The sequence below is a fragment of the Thamnophis elegans genome, chromosome 4 (assembly GCF_009769535.1).
Source record: "Thamnophis elegans isolate rThaEle1 chromosome 4, rThaEle1.pri, whole genome shotgun sequence".
Lineage (NCBI taxonomy): Eukaryota > Metazoa > Chordata > Lepidosauria > Squamata > Colubridae > Thamnophis > Thamnophis elegans.
The window spans coordinates 35,416,831-35,436,131 of record NC_045544.1 but is presented as its reverse complement, the minus strand read 5'-3'; the positions used below and the strand labels follow the sequence as shown (position 1 = coordinate 35,436,131).

Genomic DNA, 19,301 nt, shown 5'->3' with positions numbered 1-19,301 from the left:
GCTTGTATGCCGCCCTATTCCCGGAAGACTCAGGGTGGCTAACAATCAGAAGGGGAGGGGGTACAAAAATAAAAATAGAAAACAGGAATTTAAAATACAACAACAGTCATAACCTCGCAGGGGGCTGGATAGTTCAACAGCCCCAGGCCTGCCGGAACAGCCAGGTCTTAGTTGCTTTGCGGAAGGCCGGTAAGGGTCCGGATCTCAACGGGGAGATCGTTCCAGTAAACCCTCCTGTATGTTCATAATCATAGCATTATAGACATTTTGACTCTTATTTGGTTCAATAATTATAACATATTATTATTTAAAATTGATTTAACAGTCATCTACATTTTTTCCACAAAGAAATATAAGAAATCATCCACACTAAGAGCACTATTTAAGAGTCACAGTGACAGATACATCATTGTCAAATGATTAAGAAATAAAATAAAGAAGTGCTAACTTGTGTTCACTGACCAAAAGAAAAAAAAAGTAGAAAAATCCACTTCGTAATTTGCCTCAAATAATTTGCTTCTGCCTTATCAGTGTTAAATTAGTCCATTGGTATTTTGAATGGACAGGACTCTCAACTATTTCTTTGTTTTGCCTTTGTCAGTACGAATCCCTCTGTTTGTAAAATATTAGGCAAGTTAATATGTAAATAATTCAACCACTGTTCCAATGGAAAACCCTTTAAGGGCGATAGTAAAGTTTTGCTCCCTCTATAAATCAGTCAAGTCTGTTTGATTACAAACATTTGTAGCAGTTTCATATCACTACTGTGAATCATTTGAGAGCAGAGGTGAAATAAAAAGTGCAAATTTAGAAGTCAGTTTAGTGTGCAAACACTTCACATTTTACCTTGTCTTTAGAGATACATTGGTCCAATACAAGGTGCTGAGCACTGGGGAATTCTGGAAGAAGAGTCCCAGTTTTGGAGCTTAAAGAATACTTCCGTGTAAAACCACCCTAAAATATATGAAATAACTTTACAAATGCATGGTCATAATATAATGATAATCTTATTGAACTGTTTACAAATAATCAGATTGCTCAATATCACAGGTGCACAGACTTCTGTTCATGCAGTTGAACTTCCTATTATTATTCCCTCTGTAAGAATATCAGGCCTTCTCCTGCATTCATCCGAAGATGTTCATCAAAACAAGAATGCATCAGGAATTTCAGCATATATGCCAGGTATATCTATTGGCACTGCTAGGTTTGCAGAAACCTTGGAGAAGTTAATTCAGATTGACCATTTCGTTTCTCCTTCATAATTGAAATGCAGTTAATTAGAAATGCTTCTAAGAATAAACAGGTCCTATCCATAAACCCTACCATTTTCTATCAGCAACAAAGGTCAGGAAGACAAAAGGAGAGTGAAAGAAAAGATACAAAATCTGAAATATATTTTTAAACATTTTCATACATGCTATTTTGTCTCCTTTAAGTGTTCTTTTAAAGACTCATCATCCAGCCTTTAACATCTTCTTCTTATTCTCTGCATTATTCTCATCATATTGCAGGATCTTCAGATCTAAGCCTTTTTAGCATTTATCTATAATATTTTAATTGCTCCATTAATACATAACTTGAAACTATTTAAATAACTGTTCACATCAAAAGAAATTCTAATGTTTATATGCATTATAATATCAGTAAGAGTTGCATAATGGATTCAGCTTTTAAGATAGCATTTTAAAAAAAGGAAGAAGAGAAGAGCAAGAAATAGGTATCTGGTTGAATGCAGAAATGAAAAATCTAGGAATCCCAAAACAAAACAAAACAAACAAACAAACAAACAAAATTTCTATCAGCATTCCCCAAAAAGGGAATCACATTAAAATCTCCATTTAATTTTTGGGTCCTCAGCAGACATCCCCGTATGTGCTTGGGCATTGCCAAGTTTGAGAAGTCCATCAAATAAGATATTTATTTTGAAGATTGACTCAGTTCTGGCTTTCTTGTTTTTAACATATGGAGGCATCTTTCCCTGCCCTCAACAAAGATGGCGACCGAGACAGCCTGTCTTTAGTTCCTGGAATTCTTAAGAAGTACTTTCAAGCAGTGGTGGGATTCAAATAATTTAACAACTGGTTCTCTGCCCTAATAATTTCTTCCAACAACCAGTTCACCAAACTGCTCAGAAAGTTAACAACCGGTTCTCCCAATGTGGTGTGAACTGGCTGAATCCCACCACTGCTTTCAAGTCACATGGTAGGGGATCCGCTTTCTAGCTAAACCAAACAATGCAAACAGCTGGGTTTTTTTTTAATTTATACATTTGGCTAAACTGGATATTTTCATATTTTTCTTTTAAAACATCAGCAAAGAAATGGAATGGAAATTACTGATGGACCTTGGTAAAGATCATAAAACCCAGTAAATCTCTTCTGAACAACTTTATTAAGGTGTTTCCTATTTCAGAGCTCATAATTTTAGATCTCATAATTTATATCATTAATCCAAGAAGATAAAAATATGAATAATGCAAGACAAAGTCATAATTTATTTCATTAAATTATTCTTTACAAGTATATACAGTATCTTGTACATATAGTTTCTGGGTTTATTTCAGTTGAACATTATTACATATATGCAATCTCACATCTAACATCCATTTAAGACTGGCACTCTGTTTTTGGATTGTGACCAGCCTCACAATCCAGAAAATGTTTCAAATTAACAGTTTAGGTACACTTCTTTTTTATAGTAAAGAAGCCAAGATTATCCAAGCTATAACTAGCCCAAACATCAAGCTACTCAAACACAGATAAGGAGCTAATGAAAGAAGTGATGTGTAGTTCCCATTGTATGTTGACATAAACATTAGGTCATTTAAAAGCTGTCATGAGTCAATATGGCTTCAGTTGAACAATTACCTATTAGTATGTGGTGATTTTTTTTTTAGAAAAAAAGATAAGACCAATCTGAAAATATTATTTTCCAATAATAATATGATAAAATACACTCTGGGAAATTAAGGAGATGGAAAATAAAATAAAAGGGCAGGAGCACTGTGACAGCAAAGCTATAATTAATACATTCACATATATGGAAGCTCATGTTTCAGTTACATATTTGATTCTTTTAACAAGTAACTTTTCCTTTGAAAACATGTCAATGTGAGACTAAATGGTGATAATATGGTCAGCCCCCTTATACCCCTTATTGTACCAGGTGAAACACTAAGGACATCATTTTTTTGATGGTGTCTGTCAGGATAGGATTTTTCAAAATCAGGGGAATTATTGTGCTATATCTTTTAATCCTTAATCTATTGAGTAAATATTTCTCTAAAACAAACTCAAAGTCAAGCCTTAGATCTGGCACATGGGCAAAGGATTTCACTAGCAAAGGACCGGTCCGTGGTGCCTCTGTTAGTGAAAATGGAGCTCAAGAGGGCCGTGCGCATCCTCCCCAAGCTCCGTTTTTGCTGGCAGAGGGCTGCAGGAGGCTGTTGCAGCTGAAAACAGAGCCTCAATGAGTGATGTTGAGCTGGCCATGCCCACCCTGGCTGCCACCCCAGCCCCCGAGGTCAAACACAACCCTGATGCAGCTCTCAATGAAATAAAGTTTGACACCTCTGTGCTAAAAGAACTCAAACATTTAATTAATACAAGTAATGTTAGCTTCATTGTTTTAAGATTAAAATCTTTTAATCCAGAAGTCCTATGTAGACTGCAGAGCCATTTTGTGAGTGGTGCAAAGGGCAAACAAACGTAACTCCTGCTCAGACAGCAAACCATCATCTCTATTACATGCACGTGCCAACATGAACAGTAGCCATATACAATGAACAGAATCATAACAATATTTCACAAAAAATGTGAAAAATGGAAGAAAAATATTGATCCTGTACTTTTCCCTTAAATTCTCTCACTCTTTCATTTCTTTCAGAATTTTCAAACTCTAGGTTTTCACGCATAGTGGCTGGATTATGGGAATTGAAATCCAATCCAGTCATAAAGTATCCAATTGGAGAAGGTTGCATTTATCCATTCCTATTTCTAGTCAGGCTGAGTTTCTATTTGAGCTTAAAAACTTTTCATCTATATAAAAAAGTGGTCGGGATATATGGACTGTGCAAGTGGGAAAAAGCTAAACACAACAGCAAAGCACTGTTTGGCAAGGGGAAGGACACCGATTCAATCCCATACATCACAAATCAGGGCGAGAAAAAAAAATTGTCTAAATAAGCCAATGGTTTCTCTCAGGAAGCTTCCTCAATTATTCTGTTTCGAAGTATGTGGAACTTTTACAATTGAATAACCAGAGGATTGTGTTGTCAAGTTTTTCCTCATCACTGCACATTTAAAAGATCAAATAACAAAGTTGAGGGTACTCACCTCATTCTTCAACTTGCTTCCAGAAAACCTTAGAAAATTAAAATGCTTTACTTATATTTCAGAAAAGAATGATTTTCTATGATTATAGAACAGCATCAAATACCACATTATAAGGAACAATAGTAAGGGTAAAAAGTGAAGGTTTTCCTGTCAAGTAGTGTTCAACTCCAGGGCATGGCTCTTATCTCCATTTCTTGGCTGATGGAGCCAATTGGCCAAAGGCAATTTCTGTGTTCATGTGGCCAGCAAAGCTACCGTATGTGCTAAAAGCACACGGAATGCTATTATCTTCCCACTTGAAGTGGTACCAATTAATCTACTTGCATTTGCATGCTTTTGAACTGCTAGGTAGGCAGTATGTCTGCAAATATCTATAGGAATAGTTACTTTTAGATAGTAACTATAGATTCTAGTTAATCTAGAATCTATAAAGGCACTTCAAATCTATGTTGGAAATTTGATCAACAAGAATGGTCATGCTGACTGAAAACCTTTATGGACATTTTGCTTGAAAGAGGAAAATATGACTTATGGTTTTGATAATTAGGATAGAATAGATTATAGAGAGTCATGTGTGATTTTAGAGAAAGAGCTCAATTTATAATTGCACTTGTAACAATTGTAAAGAAGATTGGAAGCCACTTCGTTGTATCTTTTGCTTTCTTCTCATTTTTTCTTTTCTTTTCTTTTTTCATACGGTCTTGCATTTTTGGCTCTTGTTGGCTCCTAATTCTTTATGAATTTGTATTTGTTTTTACCTTGGTTTTAAAAATCTTAATGCAATTCTTTAGGAAAAAAGGAATAGGTAATTTTAGACAATGGTTTTTTTTTTCATTTTTGAACCTTTAATAAAATCTGTTTTGTTTGCAAGTTGGCATAATTAGAACTATTAGACAAAAAAATCTTACAGCATTAGCAGACTAGTGGCGGAATCAATTTAATTCAATCCTAGGAAATAATTATGTCTACTGCTTCATAATTGTAATTTGCTGTGGTTTTACTACAGTACATACAACAAAGCATTGATATGATATTTATTTTTTAAAATATACATACATATCAAGGGTCTGTTTTTCCCCCAAGGATATTTGGTTGTAAAAGTGATGAGAAGTAAAGGCATTTTCATCAGGCAGAAGATATATGGAAATGTCTATTTTTCTTTATATAAAATTTGCACACTGGTAAGAATCAATCCTTTAATAAGCAAAACATTGCTACAACCCAATCTTACAAAGATTTGAGAATCTGCATACAAATGGTTTCTTCACAGATCAAATGAGCAATTCAATTTTTTGAAATTGCTTCACGTGCTAGTTTCTTGCCTGCAATATGCTGTTTTGCATAAAACATTTTATATGTAATCATATGCTACTTCAAAAAAGCAGAACCATTTAGACGTTACCAAATAACAGGCAGTTCATGTGATGAAAATTGAAATGATAAACATTAATGTGTAAACTGAATCGTAACTGGTTCATCTTGGTTCATCATCTAACATTTTATTGATTACATTTTTGAGAACTTTTTTTAAAAAACATACCTTGTTAAACCTTTGCCAGAATACACAGAATGATAATATGCACTGCTTTCTTTGATGCCAATTCCATAATAGTGATATCTGTAGAGAGGGGGGGAAGGGTATAATAATACATAAATCATGTGCCTGATGGACCATGCCATTTTATTTCATTTTATTATCTCAGTTTATATTTGTGTGTGTCTTGCTCTGTTTCCTCAAACACACATACAGATAGTCCTCAATTTACAACCATAACTGAGCCCAAAATTTCTGTTAAGCTAAGTTGTTAAGTGAATTTTGCCCGAACTTATGACCTTTCTTGCTACAGTTGTTAAGTGAATCACTGCAGTTGTTGAATTAGTAACATGGTTGTTAAGTGAATCTGGCCCCTCCGTTGACTTTGCTTGTCAGAAAGTCGCAAAAGGGAATCAAATGACCCAGGGATAGACTTCGCCCATCATAAATATGAACTAGTTGCCAAGCATCTGAATTTTGATCATGTGACCATGGAGAGGCTCCAATGATTGTGTGAAAAATGGTCATAAGTCATTTTTTTCAGTGTCGTCAAAACTTTGACCAATCACTAAATGAACTGTCGTAAGTCAAGTACTACCTTGTAGTAAGTCTGTTGTAACTGTTGTAAGTCAAGCACACACAACACACACCAGTATACATTTTTTATGAACAATTTCCTTATGAGTTTCTTTCCTGCTCCCTGCACAATGCAAAAATTTCCAAAAATTAGACTAACTCAAAAAACAGAGCCAAATTAGTGCATTGAAAATAAGGAGAAATAACTGACCGAATTTCCAAGAAATTGGTTCAGTTCACAATCCGTTAGCTCAGTGGTGGTAGGTGATTGAAACACATAAGGGAATATTGCTCCCACAATCCTTGAGTCTGGAAGAAGTTCCATAGGTGGAAGGCATAGACATTTTGGTGAGGTACCGATGTTTAGTACTGAAAGGAGCACCAGACCACTCCTGAGTGAAGGAGTGGAATGTCTGCCAGTTTGAACTGAGGTAACGGAATGTGAGGCAACTGACAGAGTTCTTTTCTGGTAGGGAAAAGAACTCCTTACTCCTTAGCATCAGAGTATGTTAATTACTGTATAAAAAATACTAATGATCATATGGTCATTTCGAAAAATCCTTTCTTAGCAAGCACCTAGAAGCCAAGAGGAACATACATGCCAAATTTCAAGTTGCAGGTTTTATAGTTCTGGATATTTCGTGATGAGTGAGTGGTACTTGGCTTGTGTGTGTGTCTGTGTGTGTCTCTGTGTGTGTGTGTTTGTGTGTGTATACACACATACATACAGCACATATATATATGTGTGTGTGTGTGTGTGTGTGTGTATGTGTATGTATGTGTATGTACATATATACACATTTCATGCTAATGGCATTCTGCAGAGATGTCAAGTATCACATTAAAGACATATAGATGTATGCACATGCATACAGCAACAGATTTATGATGAGTTTGGAAAAAGCAACAGAGCTAGAGGCAGAAAAGGGTAGGCTGGGTCTGTTTATTTGGTATTAGTTTGGCAAGAAATAAGAGCAGTGATGCTCATTGTTAGCTTTCTCATTAAAACTTCCAGGAAGAAACCAGCCAGGTTGATTTTTCTCACCCTCCTTTTCCATGTGCACGAACATCTGTCCCTGTGCTGCAAGCAAATCTGACTAGAGCATATGCCAACACAAATGATAGCTGATAAGGCAATGATATGATTAAGCTGCTCAGGGACTTGCAATAACTCGTTATCGCAAGGCCAGCTGCCATATCAGTTTTATTAACCCACTAAATCACTTTTAATAAATAAGATAATGCCTTTCAGAAAAGGTGGAAGGAAGTTAAGATTTAACATTGATCAAAGTCTACACCCCCCCCCCCAAATTAAACTGTAATGGGAGCTCACAGTTTAGTGTTTAGTGACCATTCAAAATTACATCATTGAAAAAAGTGACTTATTATAATTTTTTCACACTTATCCCTATGCTTGATGCCTGAAAACCGGTTCATGCTTATGATGGGCACAATCTATCCCTGGGTCATTTGATCTCCTTTTGCAACCTTCTGGCAAGCAAAGTCAACGGAAAGGCCAGATTCACTTAACAACTTTGTTGCTAATTTAACAACTGTGGTGATTCACTTAACAAAGAAAAATCATAAAACGGGCAAAACTCACTTAACAAATTTCTCACGTAGCAACATAAATTTTGGGTTCAATTATGGTCGTAAGTCAAGAACTACCTGTATTCTGTGATCCATACACATATTACCTTCAAAGGAAGACCCTGCAAAACTGCTGAAGTTAGCCCACATTTAGACTAAATCTAGGCTGAATTTATGTCGCTCATTAATTCCCACTATGTTTATATGCATCCAACTGTCCCTGAATTGGTATAATCATTGTATATGATCCTTGCTGACTCCTCCTTTTCCTTTATTTCAGTTCCATTTTAATGGTGCACTTGACTAAAACAGTGTGCGGTGTTCTCTACTGCTGATCTATAATGCTTTTGCATTACTGCTCTATTCATTATAATGCTTTATTTTCTACTTCATTCTTCTCTTGCCCAAGTTCCTTATTTTTCTGCTCATACAACACCTTGTTTGCTGCTATGATAGTAAGAACTACGGTAGCAACTAAAGACAATGGATATGATAATAGCAGTGGCGCACTCTACTGAATGTCACGTGTCATCTCTATGTAGGAATTTCTTCTGAAACTCCAGAAAACACCTGACAATAATTCGTAACAATTATAGGTTAGATGACAGCCAGTTTTTTTACCGTAGTTAGTAGTAGTACAGTAATAGTTAAAGCAGAAGGCAAGAAAGAAGGAGACCATGATGTGATTATTTTGTGTGTTACTTTAAATATTAATGTTATGAAATGTAGTAAATAAAATTAACACAAATTGTTAAAAGCGCTATCAGATTGGTAACTAAATTTTAGCTGCCCCAAGAGTAAATATGTAAGCCACTTTAGTGTGATGGTTAGGGCATCAGTCTAGAAACTGGAAAACCATAAATGTTAATCTCCCTTTAGATATAAAGTCATCTGGGTGACCTTGGGCCAGTCACTCTCTCTCAACTCTAGGAAGCATGCAATGGCAAGCCACTTTTGAAAAACCTTGCCCAGAAAACTGCAGGGACTAATCAAGGCAGTCTCTGAGAATCAGACACAATTGAACAGAAAAGAAAACCAAGATATATTTTTTTTTGGGGGGGGGGGAAATTGGCTGTCCCTGGTACACAAAAGATAGCCAGCTACAGAATACAAATGAAAAAAAAAAGGGGGGGGGGAATGCCCTGTCTTCTCAAAGATACAGGAAATGCCAGGCATTCATTCTGGTTTAACTCAAGTCTCACATCTTCTTCCTTTGGCTCAAAAGAGAATTCCTCCAAGTTAGCAATCATTAAACACACTACCAATGTAATAAATTCCTCTATCATTATAAGGCTTCTACTGTGGGTAGGAAATGAGCACCTTCAGTTCCTGCGGGTATTGTTTGACTCCAATCCCTATCAGCCAAAGTGTATGTACACTGCTTGGCCTAATCCAACTAGTCTTTCCAAACCTATTGTTTGAGAAGGTGAGAGACTAAGATTCTTGCACTCACTCAGTATCTAAAGTGCCGGTTTCTTAAATGATGAAATTGCCTTATTACAATTGCAATCACTAATATTCAATAAAGAAATGATGGATAATCGAGCATAATAGGGAGGTAAGAACCAGAGCGAAAATTACACATTCCTTCCTTCCCAGGAAAGTATTCATAGACTATCCCTGAAGTGCTCTCTCTCTTATTTTATTTATTTATTTATTTATTTATTTATTTATTTATTTATTTATTTATTTATTTATTTATTTATTTATTTATTTATTTATGTTTGTCAAGCATGTATGAGAAAACAAGCATAAGTATGAATATAACATATAAACATATAACTATACGCAGGTATACGTATAAACATAAGAAATGAGTACAAATAGATGGGAACAGTGGGACATGGATGTCAGGCACACTGGTGCACTTATGCACGCCCCCTTACAGACCTCTTAGGAATGGAGTGTGGTCCATGCTATACAGTTTAAGATTAAAGTTTTAGGGGTTTGAGGATGTAACACCAGAGTCATGTAGTGCATTCCAGACATTGACCACTCTGTTGCTGAAGTCATATTTTCTACAATCGAGTTTGGAGCAGTTTACTTTGAGTTTGTACCTATTGTTTGCCCATGTATTATTGCTGTTGAAGCTGAAGTAGTCGTTGACAGGTAGGACATTGTAGCAGACAATTTTGTGTACTATGCTTAGGTCAGTTTGTAGGTGGCGTAGTTCTAGGTTCTTGCTCTCTCTCTCTCCCTCCCTCCCTCCCCCCTCTCTCTGTCTCTCTTCATTTTTTCACTACCCATTTGCTGACAAATGAACTTCTTTCCACATCCTCTTTTATTCTCATAGGAAAAAGGGATAGGGTTAGGGAAGACTACATTGGCAATATTTTAAATAAAAATATTCAGCTAGTTTGTATAGTGGTTAAGACACTAGGCTAGAAATTGAGAGATTCTGAGTTCTCATTGTGCCTTAGGCAAAAAACCAGCTGGGTGACCTTGAGCCAGACATACTCTCTCTCTCTGCCCTAGGAAGCAATGGCAAATCTCTTCTGAAATCGTGCCAAGGAAATTGCAAAGAGTTGTCCAAGCTGTTGCCAAAGTCAACACTGATTGGAAGGTGCACAATAAACAAACAAACATATAATGAGAACTTTTCTACAGTACTATGCCGTTTGGGGTGATATTTCCTTCACCTCATGATCCCTTCCATGGTAACCCAAATATACCTCCCAACTCTCTATAAAGGGTTTTCGGAGAGCATAAGAATTTGGAACATGTGCGAAAAGGGAAATTACGGTTTTCAATAATCAACTTGACAAGAAACATGGAAATTGCTACATCATGCTATACCCTTTAAAGCAGACTTCCACACATCTGGATGTCTTTCAGATGTGTGGACCTTCAATTCCTATAATCCACTAGTTAGGATGATGTTTGTGTCTCTTGGAGAATTCTGGGAATTGAAATTCATGAAATATGGACCATTGTCAGTTTTGGATTGGTTACTCTAAAAAGTGTTTTTCAGCTAATAATACATTTGGATTCCATCTACCTCTATCAAGAATATATGGTTTTGTTTAGATAAGCATGAATTTAAAAAGTGTAGCTCCTAAGAACTTACTTTGAATGGCCTCTTGTACCCAGCCGCCTAGTGGTGAGGAGAGGAAATTTCTGGCGAATTGTCTAAAGAAAATGTCAAATATTAAATAATTGAAATTGGTAAATTTATTTTTGTTTTCTTACAATATCTGTTCTAATTGGCTCTTCTATAAGTGATTAATTATGTAAATTCATTTTAGTGATCAGTGGCAAAAGAGTATTAAACTTAGAAAGTGGAAATTGCAACAAAATATGATCATGTTCCCATCAAAGGTATAAGATACCCAATATTACAGAGCAAATAGAATATCATCTCCTTGGAATAGTATAATCCAATCAGTTATACTATTCCAAGGAGATGCTATTCAATTTGCTCTATAAAATTAATAGGACATGATATCATAAAAGCTTATCAAAGGTACATCATATTAAACAAAAATATCTTCTCTGAAATTCCCTTCCTAAAAAAAAACATTATTCCTTCTGATACAATTTTTAATTTCCCACAAAATTATTTTAAAACTCAGTTTTATTAGAATTTGGCTTTATTAAAATGAATTATCGTGTCATAAACTACTATTGGAAGAGATAAATGATGGAATGAATGAAAATAGAATGATGCTTAGAAACTTGCTTAATATAAGAATTCAAGCAATATGCCTGTAGAGATATGTTTCTTTTTGTACCAATGGGTAGGTGGACAGATGGATAGATAGAAATAGCTTTTTGAATTATACTTCATTATGCTATTGTAGAGGTGAAGAATAGTGACCAGTCTTGTGGATCAGAATTCAATTGATGAAAAATTTAATAATAGAACACATCTACATTACAGCTTCATATACATGCTCTATAGCTCCACCCAAAGAATCTTGGAATACAATTTGGAATACAGTTTGATTTGGAAATGTCCTTTGATAAAACTGGAAAAAGAATGATTATCAGTCTACATGAAACAAGTGATATTGTTATCACAGAGATTTTCAGTGAGATTTCAGGGATTTTTTTCTGTAGATGAACTAGGTAGCAATTTTCACTGTTATGTCATTCGAATGCAAAATCTGCACATCTAAAAATGTACCACTCAGTTCTAAAAATGCTCTGGTTTTTTTCTATTACACAAAGAACAAGAGGTCAAATAAGTTTGCCCAATCAATACAAGTGAGGCTTGTAGCCCTTTTAGTATCATTGATGAAACTACCAGAATAACAGAGTTGGAAGGGACTTTGAAAGTCTTCTAATCCAACCCCCTGCACAAGCAGGAGACCATATATCAGTCAAACTCGCAGTCCACGACGTGGATGCATCACATGCTGGCCATGCCCATGCCCAGTTTAGTAAAGGGGGAAAAAGTTGAGATACATCACATGATGACACCATGATGACATGAGTTTAACACCCCTGCCCTACAACATTCCAGACAAGTAGTTGTCCAGTCTCTTCTTAAAAGCCTGAGTGATGGAGCAACCTCAATATCAGAAGGCAAGCCCTTCGTACATCTTAATACATATTTTCAAACCCCCATACATCTATAAAACAATTGTATTTCAAATAGTAACTTTCCCAAAAGCTGTGGGTGGAACTGTCCCTATCAATATAATAGCTAATTGAGAGAAGCAACTCTGACATTAAATGGAAATGCGATCGCAATCAAGCCTCCCACCTTGGCCCCTTGGTTTATCTAACCTGATACAGTCTAAAGCCCGGCTTTGAAATTTACTTGCACAGTGAGCATTTGAAGATGAAACAATAGTCTCTGCGTCAACAGATATCATAACCCAGCAATCAACTTTAAGGCAAATAAGGAGAGAGGCAGTGAATAGAAAAAAAAAGATAATCCTGCTATTTTCAAAGCTAAAACTATTTATAGTCAACTGTTCTCTTGGTTCTGAGTCATTTAATATCATAGGGAGATGTGAACCCCAAATTTCATTAAACTAATGTGTTTCAGTTTTTTAAAGCAATTGGAAGCGATTGTGGGTGTTTTAAAAAGACTGATCTCTGAAGCTGTCTTGGTATTTAGTTTCACCAGCTCCTAGTAATTTGGATTTGATTTGGAAAGGCCACCTCTCATGTTGATTAAATGATTTCAGCTTTTAAGTAGAGTAGATGTTGTGGGGAGGAGAATATGTACGATCAGCACTCTTTCCTCACAAAAGTTGCATTACTTTCAACTTTGCCAAGCTAATGATTTTCTTTCCAATATCCTACACTCTTTAAAGCAGTGTATCTCAAGCTTAGTGACTTGAAGATATGCCTGGAGAATTCTGCAAGTTGAAGTCCACACATCTTCACATCTTCACGTTGCTAAGTTTGAGAAACACTGCCCTAAGGTGACCTGCAAAGCTCTTGCTTCTGTATTAGAAAAGAAAAAGAGCCACAAACATCCCCTCAGCAGCAGGATTTAAACTACTCTTAAGATGCATCAATTGCAGGTTTTCTCAACCCTGTTTTTGCAGAACAAGTCAGAGCTTTTGATTATATAACAAGGTCAAGGAAATATAATGGGAAATTTCTTCTAAGATTTAATAAGGCAAGAAGATCAAATGGGTTAATTACCTTCCCAAATGTTGCAGCACAAGCAGGCTCAAGTTTCTCCTTTCTGCAGAAGTCCAGGTAATGAGTATAAAGGATGCATCGAGGCAAACAAACTCCTTCACAGACAATATAATTTTCTTCTAACCTGTAGATGAAAAAGAAGCCAAGGATTTTAAAAATGGTTCCTGTAGCTTTGCCATATTTTTTCACTGTTACTACCAAGCTTATAATATTTTTTTAAGAAATTGCCTTCAAAGTATAAAATGCTTCAATTTTTCCCAGTACCTATTCATTCATTTATTCATTCATCCATTTCATTCCTTCTTTCAATTTCTATAGCTACCTACCCTGTTTCCCTGAAAATAAAACCTCCCCAGATAATAAGCCCAATTGGGCTTTTGAGGACATGAGCTAAAATAAGCCCTCCCCTGAAAATAAGTCCTCCCTGAAAATATTGCAGCATAGCAGCAGCCATGAAGTGACCATGCTCACCACCGCCTGCACCTCAAAAATAATAAGACCTCCCCCAAAATAAGGCCAAGTGCTTATTTTGGGGGTCAAAAGAAAATAAGACTTGGAGAGAAAACTAGACTGGAATTTCACTACATCTATAAAAGCAATTATTTTGTTGAACATAAAGTGGTTACTTCACATAGTATTTTTTTATTAGTTCCTTTACTAAAAATATAAACATGCGATTCAGATGAATTAAAGCTGCAGTCATATAGCTAAATAGATATATTAGCATCAGAACAACCACATTAGCATTCAGCTGTGGCTGACAATTAATTTTTCCAATTGGTTTGATAAGTGCTAAGAATTTATGAGTCAACATCTTAACCGCTAATTCCTGCAAATGGTTGGCAACTAGAAAAAGGCAGGTAGAAAGATGATAATTGGTCTCAGATTGGTTTAGACTTAGTTTACTATGACATATAATATCTATTAGCTCAACTTTTACAGAATGCTTGTGTATATTTCCTAAATATATACCCTTGTTAGGTACTTCATTATTAGAGATTACTATTGTTATTATGGTACATTTATATCCTGCCTTTGTTCTGTAAGCCCAAGGAACAGTAAACTGGGAGCTCCCTTCCCAGCATGACAATAGTGATAGGAGGACAGACCTGGAATCACCAAGTGACCTACAGAGTGAGTGATGACTTGAATCTGGATATTTCCCATTCCAATCTTAAACTTTAGTCACACATGTTCACTGGCAGAAAAAAAGGCAATCCTGATGAATCAATGACTGTCACAAGGTAATTTTCCCAGCCCTACGATGAAAGAGGCTTACCATTGTTTTCTGGAATATTTTTCCTACTTCCCAAGTCTACTGCCCTAGGGTTTTGTGGCAGCCTTCCATACAAATGCCAACCAGCTAAACCTGATTCTGTTTAGCCTTTTTTGAACTCAGCCAAGGTACAATGTTAAAAATGGATGACTACTATACAGTAGTCTCCTAGGGTTGTATTAAAGGCCATAACCAATAGTAGACAAAACATTACGTATTACTTCTTGGACCACTCTTGCAGAATTTTGCAATTTTTGTTCTGTTCTGTTCTGTTCTATTCTATTCTATTCTATTCTATTCTATTCTATTCTATTCTATTCTATTCTATTCCATTCCAACCCATCCCATCCCATCCCATCCCACTCCATTCAATCCCATCCCATCCCAAAAGGCCCAAAAGGCCCAAAAGGAATATTGTTTCTAAAATTTAAACCAAAAGATGAACAGAAAAGTTCAGAAAAATCAATACATTTATAACTTCTTTCCATAAAATACATAATCCAGTTAAGTGAAACTGTAGCGAAATATTTACAAAAACAGGTATTTACATTCGATGGCTGAATTGCAATACTAACAATATATTTTCTTAGATTTGTTTTTATAAATGTTCCATTGATAGAGGTTTCACTTGTCTAGGATTATTGGCAGTTAACTTTCGTCTTTGATCACCCACAATGGGGGCAAATGACATTGTGTGACATTTGCATACAACCTCATTTTGAGATCATTGTAACTTCTACCAGATGACAAGATTTCTTTTTTCCCATGACAATACAGAAAAAGCTAACTAGCACACACTGTATAGTAGAAAATAATTTCCCATACATTAAAGCTTCGTTGGTTGTTTAGCCTACCATTGCAAAGTGAGTTGTGTCTGCTTCTTTTTGTCCTTCATAATCTGAGTGATTGTTTTCTTTGGAGGCAAATATTTGCTCAGAGATTTTATCTTGCTTTCTTGAGTCTCTCCATCCTCATCTTCTGAAGAAACAGGTTCACTTCTGAAATGAATTTCTGTGTGCCAAAACAAAGGAGAATGTATGTATTTATCTACTTCTCTATCTTGTAGATTACATTAAATAATGCTATGTAGATAAAATTAAATACATTTAAATGGATCATTTAGTATTGGATGATATATCTGGGGAAACAGCTGAGAGATTAATCATTGGAAATGTTTAATTTATTTATAAATTTCTCTGATGATGCAAATGGAAATGAAGGAGGTAGGAAAAGTACTTTTTTGTCCATTTGCCTACTGTACAATTATGATCTCATAATTTTCAGGCTCCATATGTTTGATAACTTGGGGATATTTTTAAGTCTTTTTTTCTCATCCAAACATAAAAATCAGGAAAATGCTATTGATATTACACTAATAAAAAAATATTTTACTGAGCAAATCTGATTCAGTATAGGACTCTTTGGCCAATACAGTATAAGAGATTGAGAAGGAAAGTAAACAAAAATGGCATGTATAAGCAGTGGAAGTCCCTTCAAGGAACACTAACATTTGACTATATGAACCCATAGTAAAATGCTATGTTGCTCCCTCATCAAGAGAATTCCATATGCCAAAACCCAAACCCAACAGTTTGTTGCCTGATGGCTTTGAGCCTTTAGATATTTAGATGAATGAAAAATTCTGTGTCACTTGGAAAATTACAAACTCCAGCATCATAAAACATTGGACCATATATCTGCAGGTAGGTAAATCAACAGATAAATACAAAAGGCCTCTGTGAGATCAAAGAGACTTTGGATATTTCCACACTTGGAGTATATATATGGAGATATATGGAAAGACATATGGATACACAGAAGGAAGATAGATGGATGGATGGATGGATACACACACACACACACACACACACACACACACACACACTGATAGATAAACAGAGAGATAGATAGATGATAGATAAATAGATGATGGATGATAGATGATAGATGGAGATAGATGGAGATAGATAGAGATAAATAGAGATAGATAGAGATATGGAAATAAGTCCTTCCTTCTTACCATCAGAGATGAGAAGCAAAATGATAAAGCTCATTTTGTATAACATGAAGAATATTAAATAACTGAAGGGGAAACTTTTGCTTCAAACATTCCATAAACATACACAATATCTAAAGAATAATGACATTTCCATCTTTGAATCTGTTATCCTCAAACAAACTTCTTTTTTTGGTTTGAGGAACTTTACCCAACCCCTCTTCATCTCAAAGACTGACACAGTGCAAATGTGTGTTTTCACTAAGACCAAATAGGTCCCCTTGTGTCTCTTTGGGCTGAAATTGTTCCCAGGTGACTTTTCCAATAATTAAGTGTCAGGGAAAACCAACAATTTGTTTATGCTGGAGCCCCTTCCCCTCCCCATGGCTGTCCACGGCTCAACCTGGCATCCTCCTTCAAGATTTGATGGATAATTCATAACAAGCCTTTCCCATCTTGTATCTTTCCACTTTGTCCCTATGATGTTCTTTTCCTCTCCAGGCCAATGAGTAAGGCAGACTTAAATCACTTTAATTGTTCAAGTGTCACTTTTTATTTTTATACTGTCCAAAGACAGCATCCTGGTGGATAAAATTTTGCTCCTCCAATACCTTGGAAGCAAGACTGCACTTATATCTTAGGATGTTTTGCCCCCACGAAGATGAGTGAAGAGCGCTTGGATTCAACAGGGGGGCGGGGGAGGCCTAGAGTAGATGGAAATTCCCCAAGGGCAGCAAGGTGCTTTTCTACCCTATTTACAGGAATCAGGGAAGGGAAAGAGAAAGTGGCCACAGAAGACTCGGCTGAACCCAGACCTCTCTAGTTCTAGCCAGGCAAAGCAGGTTCCCCTCAGACCAAAAGTGGCGCAGACATTAACCTCGTTGAAGGCAACCGAGGCGCCCGGTTGCTTCTCCGCCCAGCTCCGAGCCTGTTTGAAAGTCGCCCTCACCTGCCTTGATCCCCTCGCGGAAGCTCAGCTCCCCGTCGGGGCGTTGCAGTCTGCCGCGTAGCGAATCGACCTCGGACAGCGGTTCTCCGGAGGGTGAAATCTGAAGCAACCCTCTGGAGAGCAGCTCGCCATAGGAGTCCTCCAAGGGTTGGCTGTGCGCAAAGGCGCCGTCGACCCTGGCCGGGTACTTGGCCATCGCCTCTTCAGGACTCGGTGCCTTCCCTGTCCATGGAGGGTCGGGGAAAGGGCCCGGGGCGCAGGGGAGGGGTTACCCAAGAGTTGGATCGGGTGATGAGGAGGATCGTTCGGGAGCCAAGCAGAGGGAAGCGCAAATAAAGGTTCTGGGTAAAGATGCGCGATGAGGGACGGACAGGCGGCTGAGGCCGGAGAGTTGACTCGACGATGGAGACGGGCGGTTTTTAAAACGCGCTCGGGCTCCAGTCCTTGACGACGAGGAGGAGGAGGAGGAAGAGGAAGACGGTGGCTAGAATCAACCGCGGGTTGAGATCACTGAGACACAATCACTGGGGCAGCCGGGCCGGGCACAGCAACAAGCCCTGCCCACCGTTTGTCAAGAGCTCAGCCCGGACTGCCCCGCCTCAAGTTTGCTAGAGTAAACTCCGACCCCAATTCTCTCCCTCCCCCACCCCCAGCCTCCCTCATCCCTGGAACGCTGTCTGGAGGTGGTCTTTCAATTTCCCTTGGGACTTTAACAGGAAACGTAGAAGGCAGGGAAAACCATGACAAGAGTGCTTCTGAACACGTGCAGAATCTCAGCAGCACGCTGCACCCGTCTGACGAAAGTGGTGGATGGCTCTCAAAGTGAAGGTATGTCTGGGGCTTCTTTTGAGCCGCTTGCCTTCAAAGGCCAGAGAGGGAAGTAAAATATGTGGTGGGCTTAAAACAAGCGCTGGTCCCTGCTTTCAACCCCAATCTGCTACAGGAACAAAGCCGACTGTGCATATAAGAGGGGAGGAGGAAAAAGTGGGATGGGATGGCGAATACTGCTTTATGTGTCATAACTGGCAGCAATAGATCTTTATTGTCAGATTTTGGATCCTAGGAAATGATCACTCCTTGCATTGGGAAAATGGGCCCCAAGGGGTCCATTCTTTATTGCTTTTATAGCCCTGTCCATTCCCCACTTCTTACCATGCTGCTTGCCACCCATGACAAGAGTAGGGACAGAGAAAAGAGAGAAATCTCTCGTTTCTCTCTTCTGGACGGCAGACAAATGGAGGTGGGCACAGAAGAAAGGGAAGTGGGTCTTCTGACCTTTCTCATTTCCAACAGGATCAGTGAACTGCATCGGAGGAACCCTTCTCTCCCCTTGTGCTCTTGACTTGGGACAAAGGAGAGGAAGGGAAGAGCAACAGCAATAGCACTTAGACTTATATAGCCCTCTGTAAGTGGTTTACAGAGTCAGCCTATTGACCCCA

The 19,301-nt window shown here is 37.4% G+C and overlaps 1 protein-coding gene across 1 annotated transcript in view; it reads right to left on the bottom strand.

Moving 5' to 3' along the window:
- The window catches only part of RFX6 (regulatory factor X6), a 43,421-nt gene extending 24,388 nt beyond the window's left edge, over positions 1–19,033 (bottom strand). The window contains exons 1-7 of the mRNA XM_032215309.1: positions 19,015–19,033; positions 15,772–15,928; positions 13,642–13,765; positions 11,105–11,166; positions 5,878–5,955; positions 4,338–4,365; positions 847–954 (exon numbers count right to left, since the gene is read on the bottom strand). Coding sequence (XP_032071200.1) covers positions 847–954; positions 4,338–4,365; positions 5,878–5,955; positions 11,105–11,166; positions 13,642–13,765; positions 15,772–15,928; positions 19,015–19,033 — 576 coding nt within the window. The remainder of the gene's footprint in view (positions 1–846; positions 955–4,337; positions 4,366–5,877; positions 5,956–11,104; positions 11,167–13,641; positions 13,766–15,771; positions 15,929–19,014) is intronic.
- Positions 19,034–19,301: the final 268 nt, after the last annotated feature.